Consider the following 18,232-nt stretch of genomic DNA (forward strand, 5'->3'; position numbering starts at 1 on the left):
TGTCGGTAATCAATGTCGAGGAATCTACAGTTTATACTTCACTGGCAATTTATCAAACATATGTTCCACATTCGAGTTTCCTGTATCATAGGCCGATTCAAATGCTAATGACTTCAGAAAAAGGCTTGGAGCAGGAAAGGGAGACACCATAGCTGATTGTGAAACTATAGGGCCAGTATTAATGGAGTTAAAACTAACATGTGAGGAATCAACGAGACGCCTCACCGGACATGTGTCGTTTTACTGTCGAAAATACTGAGCAAATTTCTCTTTGAAATGCGTCCAATTGAAAAATTGATTGTTCCGAAACAACCAAGTGAACCAAGCAAGAGCTTCATCATCAAAGTAGAAGGAAGGAAGAGGTAGCCAGTCCTTCTCGGAGAAGTCAAGGTGGGTGAAGTACCGCTCAGCTTGAAAAATCCAGCTCTCTAGGTTGCCGATGCCGTTAAATCGATCTAGTACCACTGCTGTCATTGGAGTCCGATGGATGAAAGCACCAAAGTAATGAACTCAAATCTAGAGTAATAGTAACTGAACCTCTCTACTCTATTAATAAGACTGAAATGTGATTACAACTCAAATATCAACATGCAACAACTTAGTAACAAAATTACAATAGAAATTGCAGGAAGTAAAGTAATTAGGGATAGATAGAAGAAGTTGATGATAAGCTTAGACTCAAAGAAATGGGTTGAGGGGAACAAATATTTTTCTTCACAATACGCATAATCTCCAAAATAATCGACCAATATCCCTTTTTAACAAAACCTTTGCGCAACTACTCAATCTGGATCCCAAATCAACTTTGCCTTATTGCTTGTTTTCGGCCCAATAGTTTTTCTCAGTCCAATAGCTACTTGTGTGACATTGGGCCGGGCCTGATTCATAACAAATCCCGCATTGAGCCTAGCGATATGCGGCACTCCCACCCCATCCGGCCATCCCAAGCCCCATTCCGATCTTATCCCATACTATTTATTTAAATTATATATAAATGCTATTGGATAATATTTTTGCTTACTTACTAAATATAAAAAAATAAGCAAAAGAGAAATTTATTTTTCAGAAAAAATATATTCAGTAAGAATATTTTTTTTACACCAAACACACCCTATGACACTATCCGATGTTTAAGGAACTACCTTGGTTCTCATGGAAAATTACCTATTTATTCGCATTAATCAAGACCTCGCTCCATTATTTACGTTGTATAATTCTACTTAGTCGAGAGGAAAGAGAAAAAAGAAAAAAGAAAGAAAAAAGAAAACGAAAATGATTAATATTGGACGGAATAACTACAATATATAATTTGTAGTTATATATTGGACGGAATATTGATTAATTATTCTTTACAGTTCATCTCACTGTCTTTTTTTCTCTCTCTTTCCTTTCACCTCCCTTTTCTTCTCTGCCGTTAGTGACAAGCACGCCTGGCAACAAATCATTCCCTCCAACCCCCCGACTTTCTCTCTCTCCCACTCCAACATATATTACCCCCCTAGTGATAACAATACTCTTTCTCTCTCCTCCCCTTTCCCTTTCTCTCTCCAAAGAAAAACAAAAACACTTTCCCTTGTTCCTGTCAGATTTTGCATTTCTGCTTAATTGTGCTGTTGGATTGGATCTGTTGATCTTAAGGCAGTGGATTTGGGTCAATTCACTCGATAAAGCTAGGTAATTTTACTTTTTTTGTTGTTATTTCTGAAATTCGCTTTTATGCGTTGTTTTGGGTCACGAAATACTTTTAGAATTATTAACTGAGAAGATATTTTTGTGTGATCTGAGAATGGAAGTTGCATTATTAACTGATGCTCGAATGTTGGAGCATCAATTTTCGGACCCTCCTTTTTTTTTTGTGGACTGTGCAATCTGAGTTTTTTTTGGTTTATTATGTCTTATTTTGTTTTGTTTTGTTTTGTTCTGTTTTGGTTAGATTTTGAATTCCCAGATCATTGGGAACGCAACACCTCTTTCCTGGGGTTGTGATTTTGGATTTGATATGATATTATTGGTCCCTCTCTTTTTTTCTTTTATTTTCATTTTCTCCTTTCTTAAGTTTGCCGCTGTTCTCTCCGAGTCCTTTTGCTTCTTTTCTCCCACTTCAAAAATTTATTGCCCCCTCCACAGAATTCTCTCTTCCTTTTTGTCTGTTCCTTGGATTCCTCTCCCCGCCCCCACTCCGATAATAGAAATGAAGGAAAAACACTGTTTTCTTTTGGATGCAATTGGGGGAGTGGGGCAGGGGTGGTGTAAGTTGTGATGCCTTCTCTTTTAATTGCTTTTTTAATTTCTCTTTTAGTTGCTTAATAAGCTTTATTGATCAAAATGGAATTAAAAAAAATGCATTCATGAAATGGGACAAGTATTGTAGGCGACGAAGAGAGGGTGGAGGATGATTTTTGAAAATCCAAATGGATGAGTCTACTTGAGAATGAAGCTAAAACCGATGAAATCGGGTTTGGTTAGTAACTGGTAGGTTATAAAAACATTTATATATCACTATGAAACAAATGGCTTCAAGATTTAAAGGGTTCAAGTAAGAATATCTTGCACGTGTTCAATTACAAAGGTGTATTCAAATGACAGTGTGATTATTTGAATCCACCACACGTCCCTTTCTTAGATGATGTGTTATATATCTTGCACGAAGATTGCTTTACCAGCTCCTTTCATGGAAGAGTCACCATTTCCTTTCGTTTTAGTGTTATCTGGAATGCGAGCAGTATCTGAAGTCATGAGAGGCTACCAGGTGATATGTGTTTTGCCTTGGTGATGTACTTTCAAGGTTTTGCACCTCCCAAGCACAAAGAAGAGAGAAAAACAAAAGCATCCTGCTAAAGTTTTTCACAAAACTAGCGAAAGCGTTCTTAAACTCACTTTAGAAGAATGTAAGATGAAAAAAAACCTCTCCCACACGTTCTTCAATCCCGCAAGATTGCAAGAAGCGTTGAATAAAGGAAGAACAATGAAATAAAAAGTAAATCACGTTTTGAAGCAAGAGCTTAGAAAAACTAATCACCAATGTTTATTTTCAGCATATTGAGCCCTTTAAATAGGCCTTACAATGAGTAAAATTGATAAGGTTAAGGAAAACTAATCCTAATTAAACTAGAATAACAATAAAGCTAAGAAAACCTATCCTAACTAAAATGGGAAAAAGAATTCTAGTAGGAATGGACTACCAACTAACAATCCTAGTTTCACTAAACTATAAATATAATCCTATTAAAACAAGAATTAAGAAATCCTAATCGTTAAGGAAAAGAAATCCTAATCTTGAATGGATTCTTGGACTTCTTTAATTTCTTGGATTCTTGGCCTTCTTGATCTTGCATCATTCTCCCCGGGTTGAAAAAGACTCGTCCTCGAGTCTAACAACTTCTATAGATGGTGCAAGATTTGCTATAATAAAGAATGGGGACCCAATACCACTAGGTTTTAAGTTACATTTTGATAACTTATCATAGAGATTTTTTACGTTGTAAGCAAACTTAGAATGTGGTCGAACCAAATCCTACTTTCTAAGTTTCAACTCTCTACCAAGCCTTCTCCATGTATTCTTTCTATGTTGACTCTCAAACTTCAACTTACGATATGAAGTTATTGGTGTAAACTTAACCAACTCCATGTCTAGCTTTGAGTTAAGCATCGAGATCGACGCTCTTCTTGGGAATGCATCAATTGCATCGCTTGTACACCAACAGTCACTTTGATGATAGCCATATATATATTTATGACGTTAAGACATTTTGTTTCTCCAATAAATGGACTCCAACTCTCCATTATCCACTCCTTTATAGGTAATCCTTCCTCTTGTTCATGCATATTTTTATGGACTTTAGGATTAATGCAATATGCAAACTTGTTTGGGATGATAGAGTCAACAATCAAGTCAATATTGTGTTGAGCATCTCTGAAAGGCGAAAAGTCAACGACACGCATGGCTGAATAATCCAATGGATCGCCATAAAACTTTGGTGGTAATAACTCAAGTTTTGGATCCAATGCATGTTTTTCATCTCTTTGATAATGGTCTTCATCAGTTTCGTCCTCTTTACTCCCTTGATTATCCAAAATTTTATCCTATTCGGCGTGGTGCCTTGGTACTCTTATGCCTAGGTCTGATTCAACCTCTTCATCATGCTCAATATATCTTGCTCTACACGGTTGTATTGATGGATATAGAAGTGGTAGCACTAGTATGTTATGTGGTGGTGGAGGTTGTAGGCGTTGTGGTGGATTTGGTAGCTGATTTTGAAGCACCAAACCTTCAACCAATTCAATAAGATGCCTCATTGATTCCGCCAAGCTATCTAGCTGCATTTTAATTTCTTCATTGTCTCGTTCAAGGGCTATAGTTCTTAATATCTGAATTTTTAATTGAAGATCCATTGAAGAGGATCACGAATTTGCTATATTCTTGTTTGGTGACACGATGAACAAGATAGCAAGTCAAGAATTCGAACCTGGAACCTGTGCTCTGATACCAAATTGATGTACTTTCAAGGTTTTGCACCTCTCAAGCACGAAGAAGAGAGAAAACAAAAGCACCCCGCTAAAGTTTTTCACAAAACTAGCGAAAGCATTCTTCAAACTCAAGTTAGAAGAATGTAAGATGAAAAGAAACCTCACCCATACGTTCTTCAATCCCGCAAGATTGCAAGAAGTGTTGAATAAAGGAAGAACAATGAAATAAAAAGTAAATCACTTTTTTTTTGATGAAGTAAGCAGGATATCATTAAAGGCATCAAGAAGATGCAAAAAGATTACAAAGCAAAGTTTATCAGCTCATTTACAATTGAAGTGCTACAAAACTAGAGAGCTGACAAAATCCAAAAATACGTCAGAGTTAGAGTTATTTACAGGAGAGAGATTAGCCCAACTAAAAAGGTTAACCAAACATCTAGCCTTCAGGTAGCCAATTGAAGTTGATACACCATCAAAGCATCTACGATTCCTCTCGGTCCAGATACACCAAAAAATGCTAGCAGGAACCATAATCCATATTCTTTTGATGGTCTTGTCAACTTTCCTTAAGCTCCAACTTACACAGGCATCTCTGACAGATGATGGCATAGTCCATTTCAATCCAAAAATATTGAGAAACAAATTCCAGATGTCTGTGGCCACCGGACAGTGCAGGAGAAGGTGGTTAATGGATTCTGAATTTGACAGACACATGAAACATCTGTTTGCTAGTTGGAAATTTCTTCTGATTAGGTTGTCTTGGGTGAGGCAGGCACCCTTTAGAGCCAACCAGCTGAAGCAGCTTACTTTAGGTGGAAGTTTTGTTTTCCAAACTAGCTTCCAGGGCCAAAGATCAATCATCAAATTGTTAGAGCAAAGATTAGCATACCCTGCCTTAACAGTGTAAAGGCCATCCTTAGAGTTGCCCCATTTCAGTTTGTCCCTTAGCTGAGAGTTGATTGAACATTTCTCCAGTGTTTTCATCATGTCAATGAACTCATCTACCTCCCAGTCATGCAAGTTCCTTCTAAGAATGGGATTCCATGTGTTGACCTCTCTATTGTGAGCAATGAGAGAGTCTGGGTTATCTTCAATAAGCAACAGATTTGGGAATGCTTCCTTTAGTGTAGTATCCCCTAGCCATTTGTCTGTCCAAAACATTATGTTGGTCCCATCTCCAACCTGGAAGTATGTGCTGCTGAAGAAATCTTCCCGTAAGCTATTTATGTGTTTCCACATAGCCCTGTGCCATGGGGTGATCTCACAGGTTTGGTGCACCAGTGGTTAAGTCTCCCATACTTAGCCGTGATAACCTCTTTCCAGAGCAGCATCATCTTGATTGAATCTCCAGTGCCATTTCATCAACATGGCCTTGCTATGCAAGGCTAGATCTTTTACACCAAGTCCACCAAGTGATTTAGGAAGTGTGACCTTGGACCATTTCACCAAGTGGATTTTTGAACTGATGCTGTTGCCATTCCATAGAAAGTTCCTTCTTAATCTGTTTAATTAGGATTAGTTTTCCTTAACCTTATCAATCTTACTCATTGTAAGGCCTATTTAAAGGGCTCAATATGCTGAAAATAAACATTGGTGATTAGTTTTTCTAAGCTCTTGCTTCAAAAACGTGATTAATGTTTATTTTCAGCATATTGAGCCCTTTAAATAGGCCTTACAATGAGTAAGATTGATAAGGTTAAGGAAAACTAATCCTAATTAAACTAGAATAAGAATAAGACTGAGAAAACTTATCCTAACTAAAATGGGAAAAAAAATTGTAGTAGGAATAGACTACCAACTAACAATCCTAGTTTGACTAGAACTATAAATATAATCCTACTCAAACAAGAATTAAGAAATCCTAATCGTTAAGGAAAAGAAATCCTAATCTTGAATGGGTTCTTCTTTAATTTCTTGGATTCTTGGCCTTCTTGATATTGCATCACTTGGTGAAGCATACATTCATTTGATTCGATGTTCGATGGATTTTTTCTGTTCTTCTATGAGTTTCTGTATAATTTGTCCTTTTTCTGCTTAATGTACAGGATTGTGGCAGCTGTTACTTATCTTTCATCTTTGTCTTCTTTTGTTAGGTAGTGCAACCTGCCTCTACCATCTTTTTTCGTCTTTTGGATAATTATGTTTTGGATTATCTTCTGAGAAGTTTATGAGGCTCTTGTGCCATGAGCCTAGTAGAAGGATTTGTTTCGAAACTTCTCCTTTTCTATTGATATTATCCCTGATTATTCATACCCTTCTCTTCAGTTGAAGTACTGAAATCAGAAAGGAACAACTATGGCTGTTTCAATGAGAGATTTGGATCCAGCTTTTCAAGGAGCAGGCCAAAAGGCGTATCCTCATTTTAGGTCATGTAGAAGTGTAACATTGTCGTGAATTGATGTGTATGTTTATTTCCAAATTTAACTTCTAATTTCATTAGCTAACGTTTTAGCTAAAGAAGTGTTCAAGTTCAAATTCCTTGACCCCATTAATAGCGGAATAGAGATCTGGCGTATTGAAAAGCTAAGTCCAGTCCCTATTCCAAAGTCATCACACGGTAAATTTTACACAGGAGACTCGTATATTGTTTTGAAGGTATGTTATTTTTGTTGATCTATTAGCTTTCATCATCTGTTTATAGATCTTACTGATGTCATTTGTTTTACTTCCATACTGTTAGACTCTGACAGGAAAACGTTGGTTGTCATTGCATAGTGTTTTACTATTATATACGTGGTATAATCTTAACTCATACAACATACCTCAAACTAGCAGTTATTAAACTGTTAAAACAAAATGAATTATTCCTTTGGCCTGCAAGATTTTTTTGAATATTTCATTCTTAATATAGTCTGGCCTATCCATAGAAGATGCTTATTGCATCCTATGGACGAGGAATAGTCTAACTAAATGAATCTATTTAGGCTATCTGTTTCTTCCTTTGAAGAAACAGTTTATGCTAGTCATTTCTGGCATGTTGTATTGTACTGCTTGATTGAAGTTTCAAATTGGAATCTAGCCGTTATTTCTAGAATGCTTTGTGCTTCCATGTCATGGTAAAGGGTAACTGTCATTGTGCTATTATGGAGCCATTTATGATGTTGGATCAGCATGAGAGTCACTTGATGAATTGGAAATCATTTGGGTCTTAACTGGTTGAAGGGACGGTAATGACCTGACTTTTGCAGCTTAATAAGTCAGAGTTGTCAGCTATAAGAGCTTTAGTCTTTCCCTCTCGTTTGGATTGTAGGAGCTTACTGTGATTGTTGGTAAACTTTGATGATACTGGAAAAGGCCTCATATATCTTATATTTCAGTTGGATTATGTGTATAGGTTGAAAGTGCTGAAAATTCAAGAATCAAGAAGACAAGAAAAAAAAAATCAATTTGGCCTAGAGAAAATTCTCAAATGTAGTCTGGAAACAGAGAATTTATGGGAGTATCCGTTGCCATTTGCTTGTAGAGACATATTTAGATCTAATCATTAAAGCAGCATTTAGTGGACTAAATAAGATGCAAAACAGTAGACTTGATATCCTTGAGAAAGTTTTCCTTTTCAAAAAATGTTATAGACTGCTGTAACTTACCAACAATTTTTTCTTTTATATTGCTTTAGTTGTTAATCTGAGGCTTTTTGTTGCTCTTTTTCAGACCAGCACATCAAAAGCTGGTGCCTTACGACATGATATTCATTATTGGCTTGGTAAAGATACTAGTCAGGTTTGTTTCTAGTTAGAAGATTATGCAGCCAGTGTTTTTTAAAATGAAATCTCATAGTTGGATCTGTTTTATTTAGGATGAAGCTGGTGCTGCTGCCATAAAAACTGTTGAATTAGATGCAGCACTTGGTGGGCGTGCGGTTCAATATCGTGAAGTGCAGGGCCATGAAACTGAGAAGTTCCTTTCCTATTTCAAACCATGTATAATCCCTCTAAAAGGTGGAATTGCATCTGGATTTAAGCATGTCGAGGAAGAAGAGTATAAGACCTGTTTGTACGTATGCCAAGGGAAGCATGTTGTCCATGTGAAGGAGGCAAGTCTGCCCAACTACTTTGCTTCTGATAATGAATGATGAGAAAACCTTTAAGCTTAAATTTTCATTACCAATTTCTACATTATTGGGACAGGTTCCTTTCGCTCGATCCTCACTTAATCATGATGACATCTTCATTCTTGATACCAAGTCAAAAATCTTCCAATTTAATGGTTCCAATTCCTCTATTCAAGAAAGGGCGAAAGCACTTGAAGTTGTTCAGTACATTAAAGATACGTACCACGACGGCAAATGTGAGGTCGCTGCAATTGGTAAGTAGTTAGTAATTTAGTTACTTAAGGCAATTATGCTGAAGTGTCTGTTGCATTAAACTGTGGTCTGATTGACATGTAGAGGATGGTAAATTGATGGCTGACGCTGAGACCGGAGAATTCTGGGGCTTTTTTGGTGGCTTTGCTCCTCTTCCAAGGAAGACTACAAGGGATGGGGCTAAAAGCATTGATACTGTTCCTACTAGATTGTATAGGTGAGTTATTCCTACATCTGATGTTGCATCTTCAGATCCCCCTTTCCACATCAATTTAGGTAATGCTATTATATATGTTGCTGCTTGATTCATCACCTTACTGATATGCTGATACCCTTTTCCCTTTAAAATCTGTTGTATTTTCCAGTACTTCAATTTTAAATTGCAGATAAAATAAGGACTATGACCTGAAGGTCTATTACATATTGCCTTGTTTCCTGGCAATTTTAAGTTTATTTTTTATTTTTTAGAGTAAAGTAATAACTAATATTACTCCCTCCGGTCCATAATAAGTGACTTTTTGGCGTTCGGCACACCCCTTAAGAAAATACTAGCTCCTAGAAAAAAAAATATTTTGACTAAATTACCCTTAATTAAAATATTGTTAACTTGACATATTGGGATATGTAAATAAGGGCAAATTTTGAAAAAATAAAGTTAATTCCTTCGCGATTATGTAAAACGACACTTATTTTGGACCAAAAATAAGAAGGCCAAAAAGTCACTTATTATGGAATAGAGGGAGTAATATACAGTACCTGGAAATATATGAAAGTCGGTGGACCTGATTTCTTTTATATGTGTACAGAATTATAAGGTCCAACCTTGCTGATAACAACACGATAGGGGTTCAAGAATGACTAAAGAAAAACAAGAAAATCAGGAAACATGCGTAAGCTAAAAGAAAGTAGAGAAACAAAAAAGAAGACATAAATTAAAGATAGATTGAATCCAAGAAAGCGTTTCTTGAATTCAAGAAGTCTATTCTTGAAGTTGAATCCTAACAACAACAATTAGCTAACGAAGAACTAATCGCCTTTGGTAGAGAATTAAAAACAAGAGATAGATTGTGAACAACAATATGCCTAAACTTATCACCTTTCTTGAATACCTAGAAGTGATCTAAGATTTCGACAAGGGTGTAATCTTACCACCTTAAGTTGAGTCTTGAAGGTTGAAGAATAAATCCAAGAGTAGCCACACACAAGAGTGCAAGAAAAATCTCACAATTTTTATTGAGATTTTTTAGAAAAATCTTTCTAAAAACAAAGGAAACACCCCTTATATAGGTAGGAGGGGGTCACGAAATTAAAGCTAAAAAATAATGAAATAAAGTCCTAATTACTTTGGACAACAAGTCCAACTACCTTAGGAAAAGGAAAAACACTAGGAAACAAAAATCAAGTCAACATAACCTTAACTACCTAGGAAAGCAATAAATCTAGTACCAAAATATATGGAAATAAGTTAAAACCAATCAGAGATAGGATCTTGAAAGTCCCAAACTAATCTTGGATAGGATCTTGGAAATCTTGAAGGCAATTTGCAAGCAACTTGGCACCAACTTGCACTCAACTTCTAGCACGCCTATTGTACCCTTCTTGGACATCAAGTAAGTCCTTTTTATGTTATAAAAACGTGGCTTTATGTTAGACTTCTTGGGCTGAAAGTCTGGACACATTTTAGGTGCCAAATAGGTCCAACATCGGCCTGATTTGGACCTTCTTCAGATGATATCTCTTGGGATCTAATCCACCTCTTCTTGGACATGAATTTGGGCCATAAAATAATTATAACACCTAGACAACTCATATCCTTTATCCTTGAGCTCTTCCTCCCAACTAACAACTTCTTTGTTCGCTCCTGAAATCCAATGACCTTGTTTTGCAACTTTTTAGCTTGAGATCTTGTTAAAGGTCCTCTTTGAGATTCCAAAGCTTCATCCTTGTCCTTGAATAGATTTGAGATTCCTAGGATGCTATCACTTGTACCCTATACCAACTTACCACATTCTTCCTACACCAATAGTATAGATTTTGAAGGCGTCTAAGCTTTATATTCTTTTTCCCCCTCAAACATCTATGATTTCTTTTCTATCTAAATCGTCCAAGATACACATAATGGAATAGTCTTCTAGCATTGTCTCTACTTCTTTCCCATTGTCCCTGCCCACTAGTGAGGCCATGCTTTAGATCACCTGGCATCACCCACTGGACTCCATATAAATTCCGAAATATTGTCCATGTTTTCCATGTTTGTCTGCAGTGTGGAAGATGTTTGACTGATTGAGTGTATTCTTCACAAAGATAGCCCCTGCTGTAAAGAGTAAAGCCTCTTCTTTGTATATTATCGAATGTTATCAAACTTTGAGCACTGTGCTCCATTCAAAATAGGCCACATTAGGAGGGGCCTTAGTTTTCCAATCATTCTGGATGGCCGGTGTTCTTCTGCACTGCTCTCATGCTTCAGCAATACTAATAGCATGACTTAACAGAGAATTTGCCGTCGTTCCTACAGTCCACTGTATGGAATCATTCAAGTTTTCTTGCCATTCTATTGTCCCTAATTTGCCTAACTGAGATTCCACAGTTAGGAATAATTCAAGTCTTCTTTTAACTCTACTGTCGTCAATTTCTCTAACCAGAGATTGACTCTTCCATTTTTTTAAATTAAAATTATTCCTTCTAAAATTAAGTTCCAAGCAGTGTAAGGAATAGTCCAAAATTGTACATTCTTACCCCGGAACTAGCACCTCTAGTGCAACATTTTTTTTTTTGCAGAATCGCCAGCAAAATGATGTCTATCCTAAAGTAGTCTCAGCAGCTTGCAAACTCTAAGAAAGTTGACTCTACCAATTCTATTAGTTTCCTCTCCTTTCAGTAATCATGTGTACCATTTGTGATGGTAGTTCCAATCTCCTGACTTCAAACGGCTTTTTTTTTCCAGCCACAAGGAGCGTATTTGTTCTCTCTCTCTCTCTCTCTCTCTCTCTCTCTCTCTCTCTCTCTCTCTCTCAAGTTTAAACAGCGAATTTGGCCTTACCTTTCTCTTTTCTGTAACCTAGGCCTACATTACCCAGTAAACTAAATCCATTATGATCACTGGAATGTTGATAATTTTGGGTTAAGAGTTCAAATCTGTTTGTCGAAAAAGAAGTTGAAGATACTGGACTTCTCCTCCCTCCTCCATTGTGAAGTAAGCTAAAGACATTTGGAGCATGTTCCTAAGAGTTTTTGGGGTACACTTGATGATGCCCTATAGTGCCAGAGATGCTTACGCAAGCTGGGGACTTTGGAGAGTTAGAAAGCCTATTAAAAAGATCTGGCTAATGGTTTCTGCCTGCATTTTTTTGGTGTGTATGGACAGAAAGAGATTGCAGATGCTTTAATGAAGTTTTAACTCCCATTCACTCTCTGAAAGCTAGGTGTTTGACTTTCCCTTTTTTGCTGGTGCAATTTGCACAATGTAAATAGCATCGTACAGATCATTGATTTTGTTAGCTCCATGAATCTTATTTGAAACTTGAATGCTCAAAGTATATGTACTGGAGCTAATCTTACATTATAGTTTGCTTGCATCCTCTGGATGCTTATGAACAATGTTTACTTTAACAGAAAAGAATTGAAATCTGTTTGCTGGAATCCTAGAGAGGGAGACTCCCTGTTAGAAATACTGACATTAGTCCTAGGAGGCATACAGAAGTTCGCCTTTGGGACTAAAATAAGACTCAAGCATTAAAAGTTTATGTTTAGTGATCTTCTATTACCTTCATATTTTGGAGGTATAAAGTTCATGTTTTCCAGTTTATTTCTGCTATGCTCAGGTACTTTTGGAGTGTTTCAGACTTTAATAACAGACCAGAGTAAATAAAAAGCAAAATGATGTTTATCCAAAAGTTGCACAATTATAGGTAAATGTGCAATGTTTATACTTGATAAGCATTTGCCACTAAAGAAGGATTTCTTGTTCAGATACGTTTCAAGATGTTAGAAGTGTAATTTTTTTTCCTTTTTCTTATGATCACCTTTATAGCCTCTACATCTCAATTCTGGTGGTATTTGTTTATTTTTACAGAGTTCAGAAAGGGCAAGCAGAACCTCTTGAGATTGAGTCTTTGACAAGGGAGTTGCTAGATACAAATGGTTGCTATATAGTTGATTGTGGGATAGAAGTTTTTGTGTGGATGGGAAGAAACACTTCTCTTGATGATAGGAAAACTGCAAGTGGGGCTGCAGATGTAATATTTCACTTGTCGGTTTGGATTATTAAATCTGTATCTCAACTTCTATTTACCCTATCCTTATCTCATTTCACTATCACCTTATAGGAATTACTCTGTGGCCTTGATAGACCAAAGTGCCATGTAATTCGTGTAATTGAAGGGTTCGAGACTGTCATGTTCCGCTCAAAGTTCGACTCTTGGCCTCAATCAACTAATGTGGCAGTGACGGAGGATGGTAGAGGCAAAGTTGCTGGTTAGTCACTTTACTGGTGGATTTCTGCTAATTCCTAGAACTAAAAAGCAACATATTTTTGTTTCTTCATTCAATTTCTCCTATTGATGATAGTACTGATGTTCTCCTTTCCTCGTGGTTCTCCAGCGCTTCTAAAGCGTCAAGGGCTTAATGTGAGGGGCCTAATGAAAGCAGCTCCTCCAAAGGAAGAACCTCAACCATATATTGACTGCACAGGCAATTTACAGGTGTCTAACTTCTGTCTATTTCCATATTGATCTACAAAGATTTTCTGGTGATTTCCATTTTAAAGTAGAAGTTATTTGTGAAGCAAATTACGAGAAGCGTGTGAAGTAATATATTGGACAAATATCTTCTATGGAACATTACATTGCTGTAAGTATTTGATTCATCGTTTCAATGTTCAGGTGTGGCGTGTGAATGGCCAGCAGAAGACTCTTCTTCAAGCATCAGATCAATCAAAATTTTATAGTGGAGACTGCTATATATTCCAATATTCTTACCCTGGAGAAGATAAGGAGGAACATCTCATTGGCACCTGGTTTGGGAAGCAAAGTGTTGAGGTAAAATCGTCAGCATTATCATTCTCTGTTCTGTTCCCGGAAAATTTTATGTGTGTCACGACGTGAATGCCACTAGGATCGTAATGGCACCTAACCCAACCCGCTAGGCGAACCAACACTCATATTCAACCATAACAAGACAATATAAATAAAGTCTTCACTGTATTATCATAAATAAGATATGTAATAAGTCTGAAACAATGCGGAAATAACCAAAATACCTTTAGTAACTGGTGTCATGACTGTAAAGAGTATCATAAATACATAACCCTGGATAATACTTTACTGTTTGATACAAAGAAACAGTAACAAAAGAGGAAAGTGGCTTCAAAGCAGAGTAGTCAAAAGTGAAAATTGCAAAAGAGCTCTAAAGTCTGTTGAAGCGTTAAGGCAAAGCGCAATTAAAGCGTGGGCCTTGGCAAAGAAAAGAGCCAAGGGGAAAAATATAAAAACATAAATGCATTGCAAGAAAATGTAACTTTAAACACAAATATAATTATTTGGACAAAAGAATGGAAAAACTATATTTAAGCTCTATATATGATGCTGTGCCCTTAACGACATAACCCATTGGTGAGGTGCTGTCACACCCCAACCTTGGGAGGTGCGACCGGCACACGATGCTCGAAGGCCCGTGCGAACCAACATCTGTTCTTACCTTCTTTTTATTCACAAAATCGGGCCATTGAGGCCTCCAAGTATTAGCACCAGAATTAACATGTGAATAACTGATTAGCAAAAGAAACATTGGCATTTTATACATCATCATCATTGTCACTAGCATAGCCATACCCGACCATTACATGCAATCAAACACTAACACTAGTCTGCAAGCCTCTAAGAGTACCAAAAAAGATAGATATATATATTACACAACTTGGTCGAGACAGGGCCCCACCATACCCAAAACGTTTATGACATCTGCTTTAGTACCTATTGACTTCTGAACAGCTACTCCGAAGGAGTGGAGAGCAACAACCTATCAACATGAACAACACCCTACTGGGGAGGGACGTCACCGGGTCTATCTGCACCTGTGGGCATGAACACGGCGCCCAAAAGAAAGGGGCGTCAGTACGGAAAATGTACTGAGTATGTAAAGCTAAGAAAGCATATAAATCAGAGTCATAGTATAAGAAACATGGTTTGGTTTCAGGAAGTAGAGTGGGGATGTGTAGTTTTGAAAGGTTCCCTTGTGCTTGTGTCAAAACAAATTCTAAACGGCTATTAAACATTTAGAGATAGCATTACTTATGCTAATAAAAATCTTTACTTCATCAAAAAAAAAAAAAAGAAGAGAAGATAGCATTACTTATGCTGCTTTCTTGTTATGGAACATAGGGAGATAGAGTTTCAGCAATTTCTCAAGCAGGCAAGATAAGTGAGTCACTGAAGTTCTCAGCTACTCAGGTAATTCACTGGCATGATAATAGTTCAAAATTGAATATTGATCATTAACCTAGAGTTGCTGCTGAATTTTGGTTAATATGGAAAACTTCCAGGCTCGCATTTATGAAGGATATGAACCACTCCAGTTCTTTGTCATCTTTCAGAGCTTTATTGTATTTAAGGTTTGTGGAAGTGCAGAAAGTGTCTGACTGAGGCTATTGTTTCGTCCTTTCTAAAATCATTTTGAACATTTATTGTAAACTTATTTATACTAAAATTACCAGGGTGGTCTTAGTGAAGGATACAAAAAACACCTAGTAGAGAAGGAGCTTGCTGATGATACATATAAAGAGGATGGAATTGCATTATTCCGAATTCAGGGTACTGGACCTGATAATATGCAATCAATTCAAGTAGAACCTGTAAGTCCATCCTGCCAGTTCATGATATACATGCACACATATTGGTACTGGAGGTGTCATAAATGTGTCTAGTTGGAATGTGAATCGATGTAGAATGTTTTCCCATTTCCAAATGATATACAAAAGGATGCTACAAGGGGGAGAAGGGTGCGAGTGGGGTGGTTTATTCGGCATGGTTGACTTAAAAGTCCTCTCATTCTTCCTAATATCTCTGGCCTCAAATCCTCCTTAAAACGGTTTTATTTGTGCTGGTTCCTGTTTAAGTGAGATTAGAAATTCAGATTCAAAAGTGAATGGCGTAACTCATGACAGCTGAATCTTCAGCATTTGATAATTAGGAATCTTCTCCACTCTGTCTAACTGACTGGGGATGAAAAGGGGGCTGGGGTTGGGGAATTACCATTTATCATATACTGCTCAGATTGCAGTACATATTACTCCCTCTATCCCAATTTATGGCACACTTTTTCAACCTACCCGAGGTAAGGAAGTAAACACTTTACTTTTTAGTCTGTCCCAAAAAGTGTCACCTTTCTATATTTAGAAACGATTTGATTTTAAAATTCTCATTTAATCCTTAATGACATGATTTACAGTCACACAAATATCTGAGGTTTGTTTTAGACCACAAGTTTCAAAAGTCTTCCTTTCTTTCTTAAACTCCGTAACTTAGTCAAATGGTGCCACATAAATTGGGGAGGGAGTATTCTTTTTTAATATCTTGGTATCGTGCGTAGATTAGGATCTCTACTATATTTTTTCCCTAGTTATTTTAGGATCTCTGTTCTCTTGCTTTGTTTTCTTTCCATTTTAGCTGTTCTTCGTCACTGGTGATTAAGAATTCTAGTTTAGGATTCCAGTTTTTCCATTATTTAAACACTTTTCTCATTATTTTATATGGACATTGAAAGTAGTTTTATTTATTTTTGATAAATTAATACTGTTTTAGTTTTATTACTAGTTTCTCTTGGTTTTTATGATGTCAATTATCACATTTTCTTATTTGTTGCTTCCCCGTCACCAGGGTGTGTCAGGGAACAAACAGGCATAGATCATCAATTAAGAAGTTGCTCACTCTAGATTCTATCTAGCTAGCCCAGCCTACTACTCTTCAAATGCTACTGAGAGGACTGCAGTCTTCTCTGATTCTGAGATTTCTTTTGGAAAGGAAAATGCTTCCAGATGAAAGTTTTAATCTTGTTACACCACAACCGTATCTGTATCTGGACCTTAGTGTCCAACTAAGCGACCCTCACAGAAATGTCATCCTGCAGATGACATAGTAGCTTGACAAATCTTTCCTTAAAGAGCTTGTTGTGGTCCAAATTCTTTTGTTGCCCTCAGTCCCATTTTATCCGTGTTTAACTTGTTGCAGAGATTAAAAGATAGTTTGACTAATGTAATGTACTTGCAGAAGTAAAATAATGCATTTTACTTGGTTTTTTGTTTTCACAAAAGAAGGATTACTTTATTAAAAAAACATCGACTACTTGAGTTGGAATGCTTGAAAGCTCTTTGAAGAGCTGAAGTAACAACGTTGGAAACCAAGCTTCGAATCCTAGATGTGGCAACATTAGGTGAATTCTTCCTTATCTACTTAATGCTTTAACAGGCAGAATTACCCAATACCTGTGTTGGTGGAGGTAGTATGTATTCGGTGGAACATCACAGCTATGGAAAAAAGGAGCTGTTCTTATAATTGAGATGTTTTTCAATTACTGTAAGATGTCCCAATTTGGAATTTGGAAAGTTTTTAACATGAAATGATTGGAATAATTAATAAATCATTGAGTGGATGAGGTACACCATATATTATTCCTGAAAACGTCATGCTTGTGTATGGCAAATCCTGATTTTAAACATCTTCCTACGTAGTTCTTCAGCAAAATGATTTTTGGATTTTGAAGTAGGTTTTGCAAGTTGTTGCACTTTTCTTTTTCGTAGATCTTAATAGAAACGAAACTAATATTAGATAGGCAGTCCAATTACTAAAAATTGAGTGGTCATTGGTTTTCGGAAAATTTATTTTACCTGAATTTGTGTCTGTTGTGCTTGTTACCTGGCTTGTTGAGAGCTACATGTATACACTTATGTTATTCTGCACTCTGCCTACGTAGTGTTTGGCTAACAAATCACAATTTTCTTTTTACCATTTTAACGGGATCAGGTGGCTTCATCTTTGAACTCCTCATATTGCTACATATTACACAGTGGCTCCTCTGTCTTCACATGGACCGGAAATCTTACCACCTCTGAGGACCAGGAACTTGTTGAGAGGCAGCTGGATCTTATCAAGGCAAGTTGTCATGGAATGCTTTCCCATAGTGAACATGTATTACTTGACCTTTATCTGCAAGCTACTAAGGAATAATGCTTGGTAGTCTTTACATTTACTGTTTATTTGTTGAAACCTGCGTAACTCGTTAACTTGCGACTATGTTTTCTGGACTCGGTTGTGGGTACTTGATACGAGTGCATATATAGAGGTCGGATACTTCATCACATGAATTTAGGATCAGGGATATGGGTCCGAGTGCGGATATAGGTGCTGGGATACGACCAATAAATGTAAATTACGACATATATAAGTATAATGCGATTAATTAAAGTTATTT

The 18,232-nt window shown here is 36.8% G+C and overlaps 1 protein-coding gene across 4 annotated transcripts in view; it reads left to right on the top strand.

Moving 5' to 3' along the window:
- The first annotated feature begins 1,214 nt into the window (after positions 1-1,214).
- Positions 1,215-18,232, top strand: part of LOC104115316 (villin-4) — a 40,079-nt gene continuing 23,061 nt past the window's right edge. Inside the window, exons 1-16 of one of the 4 annotated variants that reach the window (XM_009625911.4) lie at positions 1,215-1,674; positions 6,513-6,560; positions 6,733-6,818; positions 6,963-7,062; positions 8,119-8,187; positions 8,264-8,500; positions 8,595-8,772; positions 8,855-8,987; positions 12,843-13,005; positions 13,096-13,243; positions 13,370-13,470; positions 13,651-13,806; positions 15,148-15,216; positions 15,309-15,377; positions 15,480-15,617; positions 17,785-17,913. In XM_009625911.4, coding sequence (XP_009624206.1) covers positions 6,763-6,818; positions 6,963-7,062; positions 8,119-8,187; positions 8,264-8,500; positions 8,595-8,772; positions 8,855-8,987; positions 12,843-13,005; positions 13,096-13,243; positions 13,370-13,470; positions 13,651-13,806; positions 15,148-15,216; positions 15,309-15,377; positions 15,480-15,617; positions 17,785-17,913 — 1,746 coding nt within the window. In that variant the 5' untranslated portion in view covers positions 1,215-1,674; positions 6,513-6,560; positions 6,733-6,762. The remainder of the gene's footprint in view (positions 1,675-6,512; positions 6,561-6,732; positions 6,819-6,962; positions 7,063-8,118; positions 8,188-8,263; positions 8,501-8,594; positions 8,773-8,854; positions 8,988-12,842; positions 13,006-13,095; positions 13,244-13,369; positions 13,471-13,650; positions 13,807-15,147; positions 15,217-15,308; positions 15,378-15,479; positions 15,618-17,784; positions 17,914-18,232) is intronic. The other 3 variants (XM_009625910.4, XM_009625912.4, XM_009625913.4) reach the window with 3 other exon arrangements.

Source organism: Nicotiana tomentosiformis, chromosome 8, assembly GCF_000390325.3.
Source record: "Nicotiana tomentosiformis chromosome 8, ASM39032v3, whole genome shotgun sequence".
Lineage (NCBI taxonomy): Eukaryota > Viridiplantae > Streptophyta > Magnoliopsida > Solanales > Solanaceae > Nicotiana > Nicotiana tomentosiformis.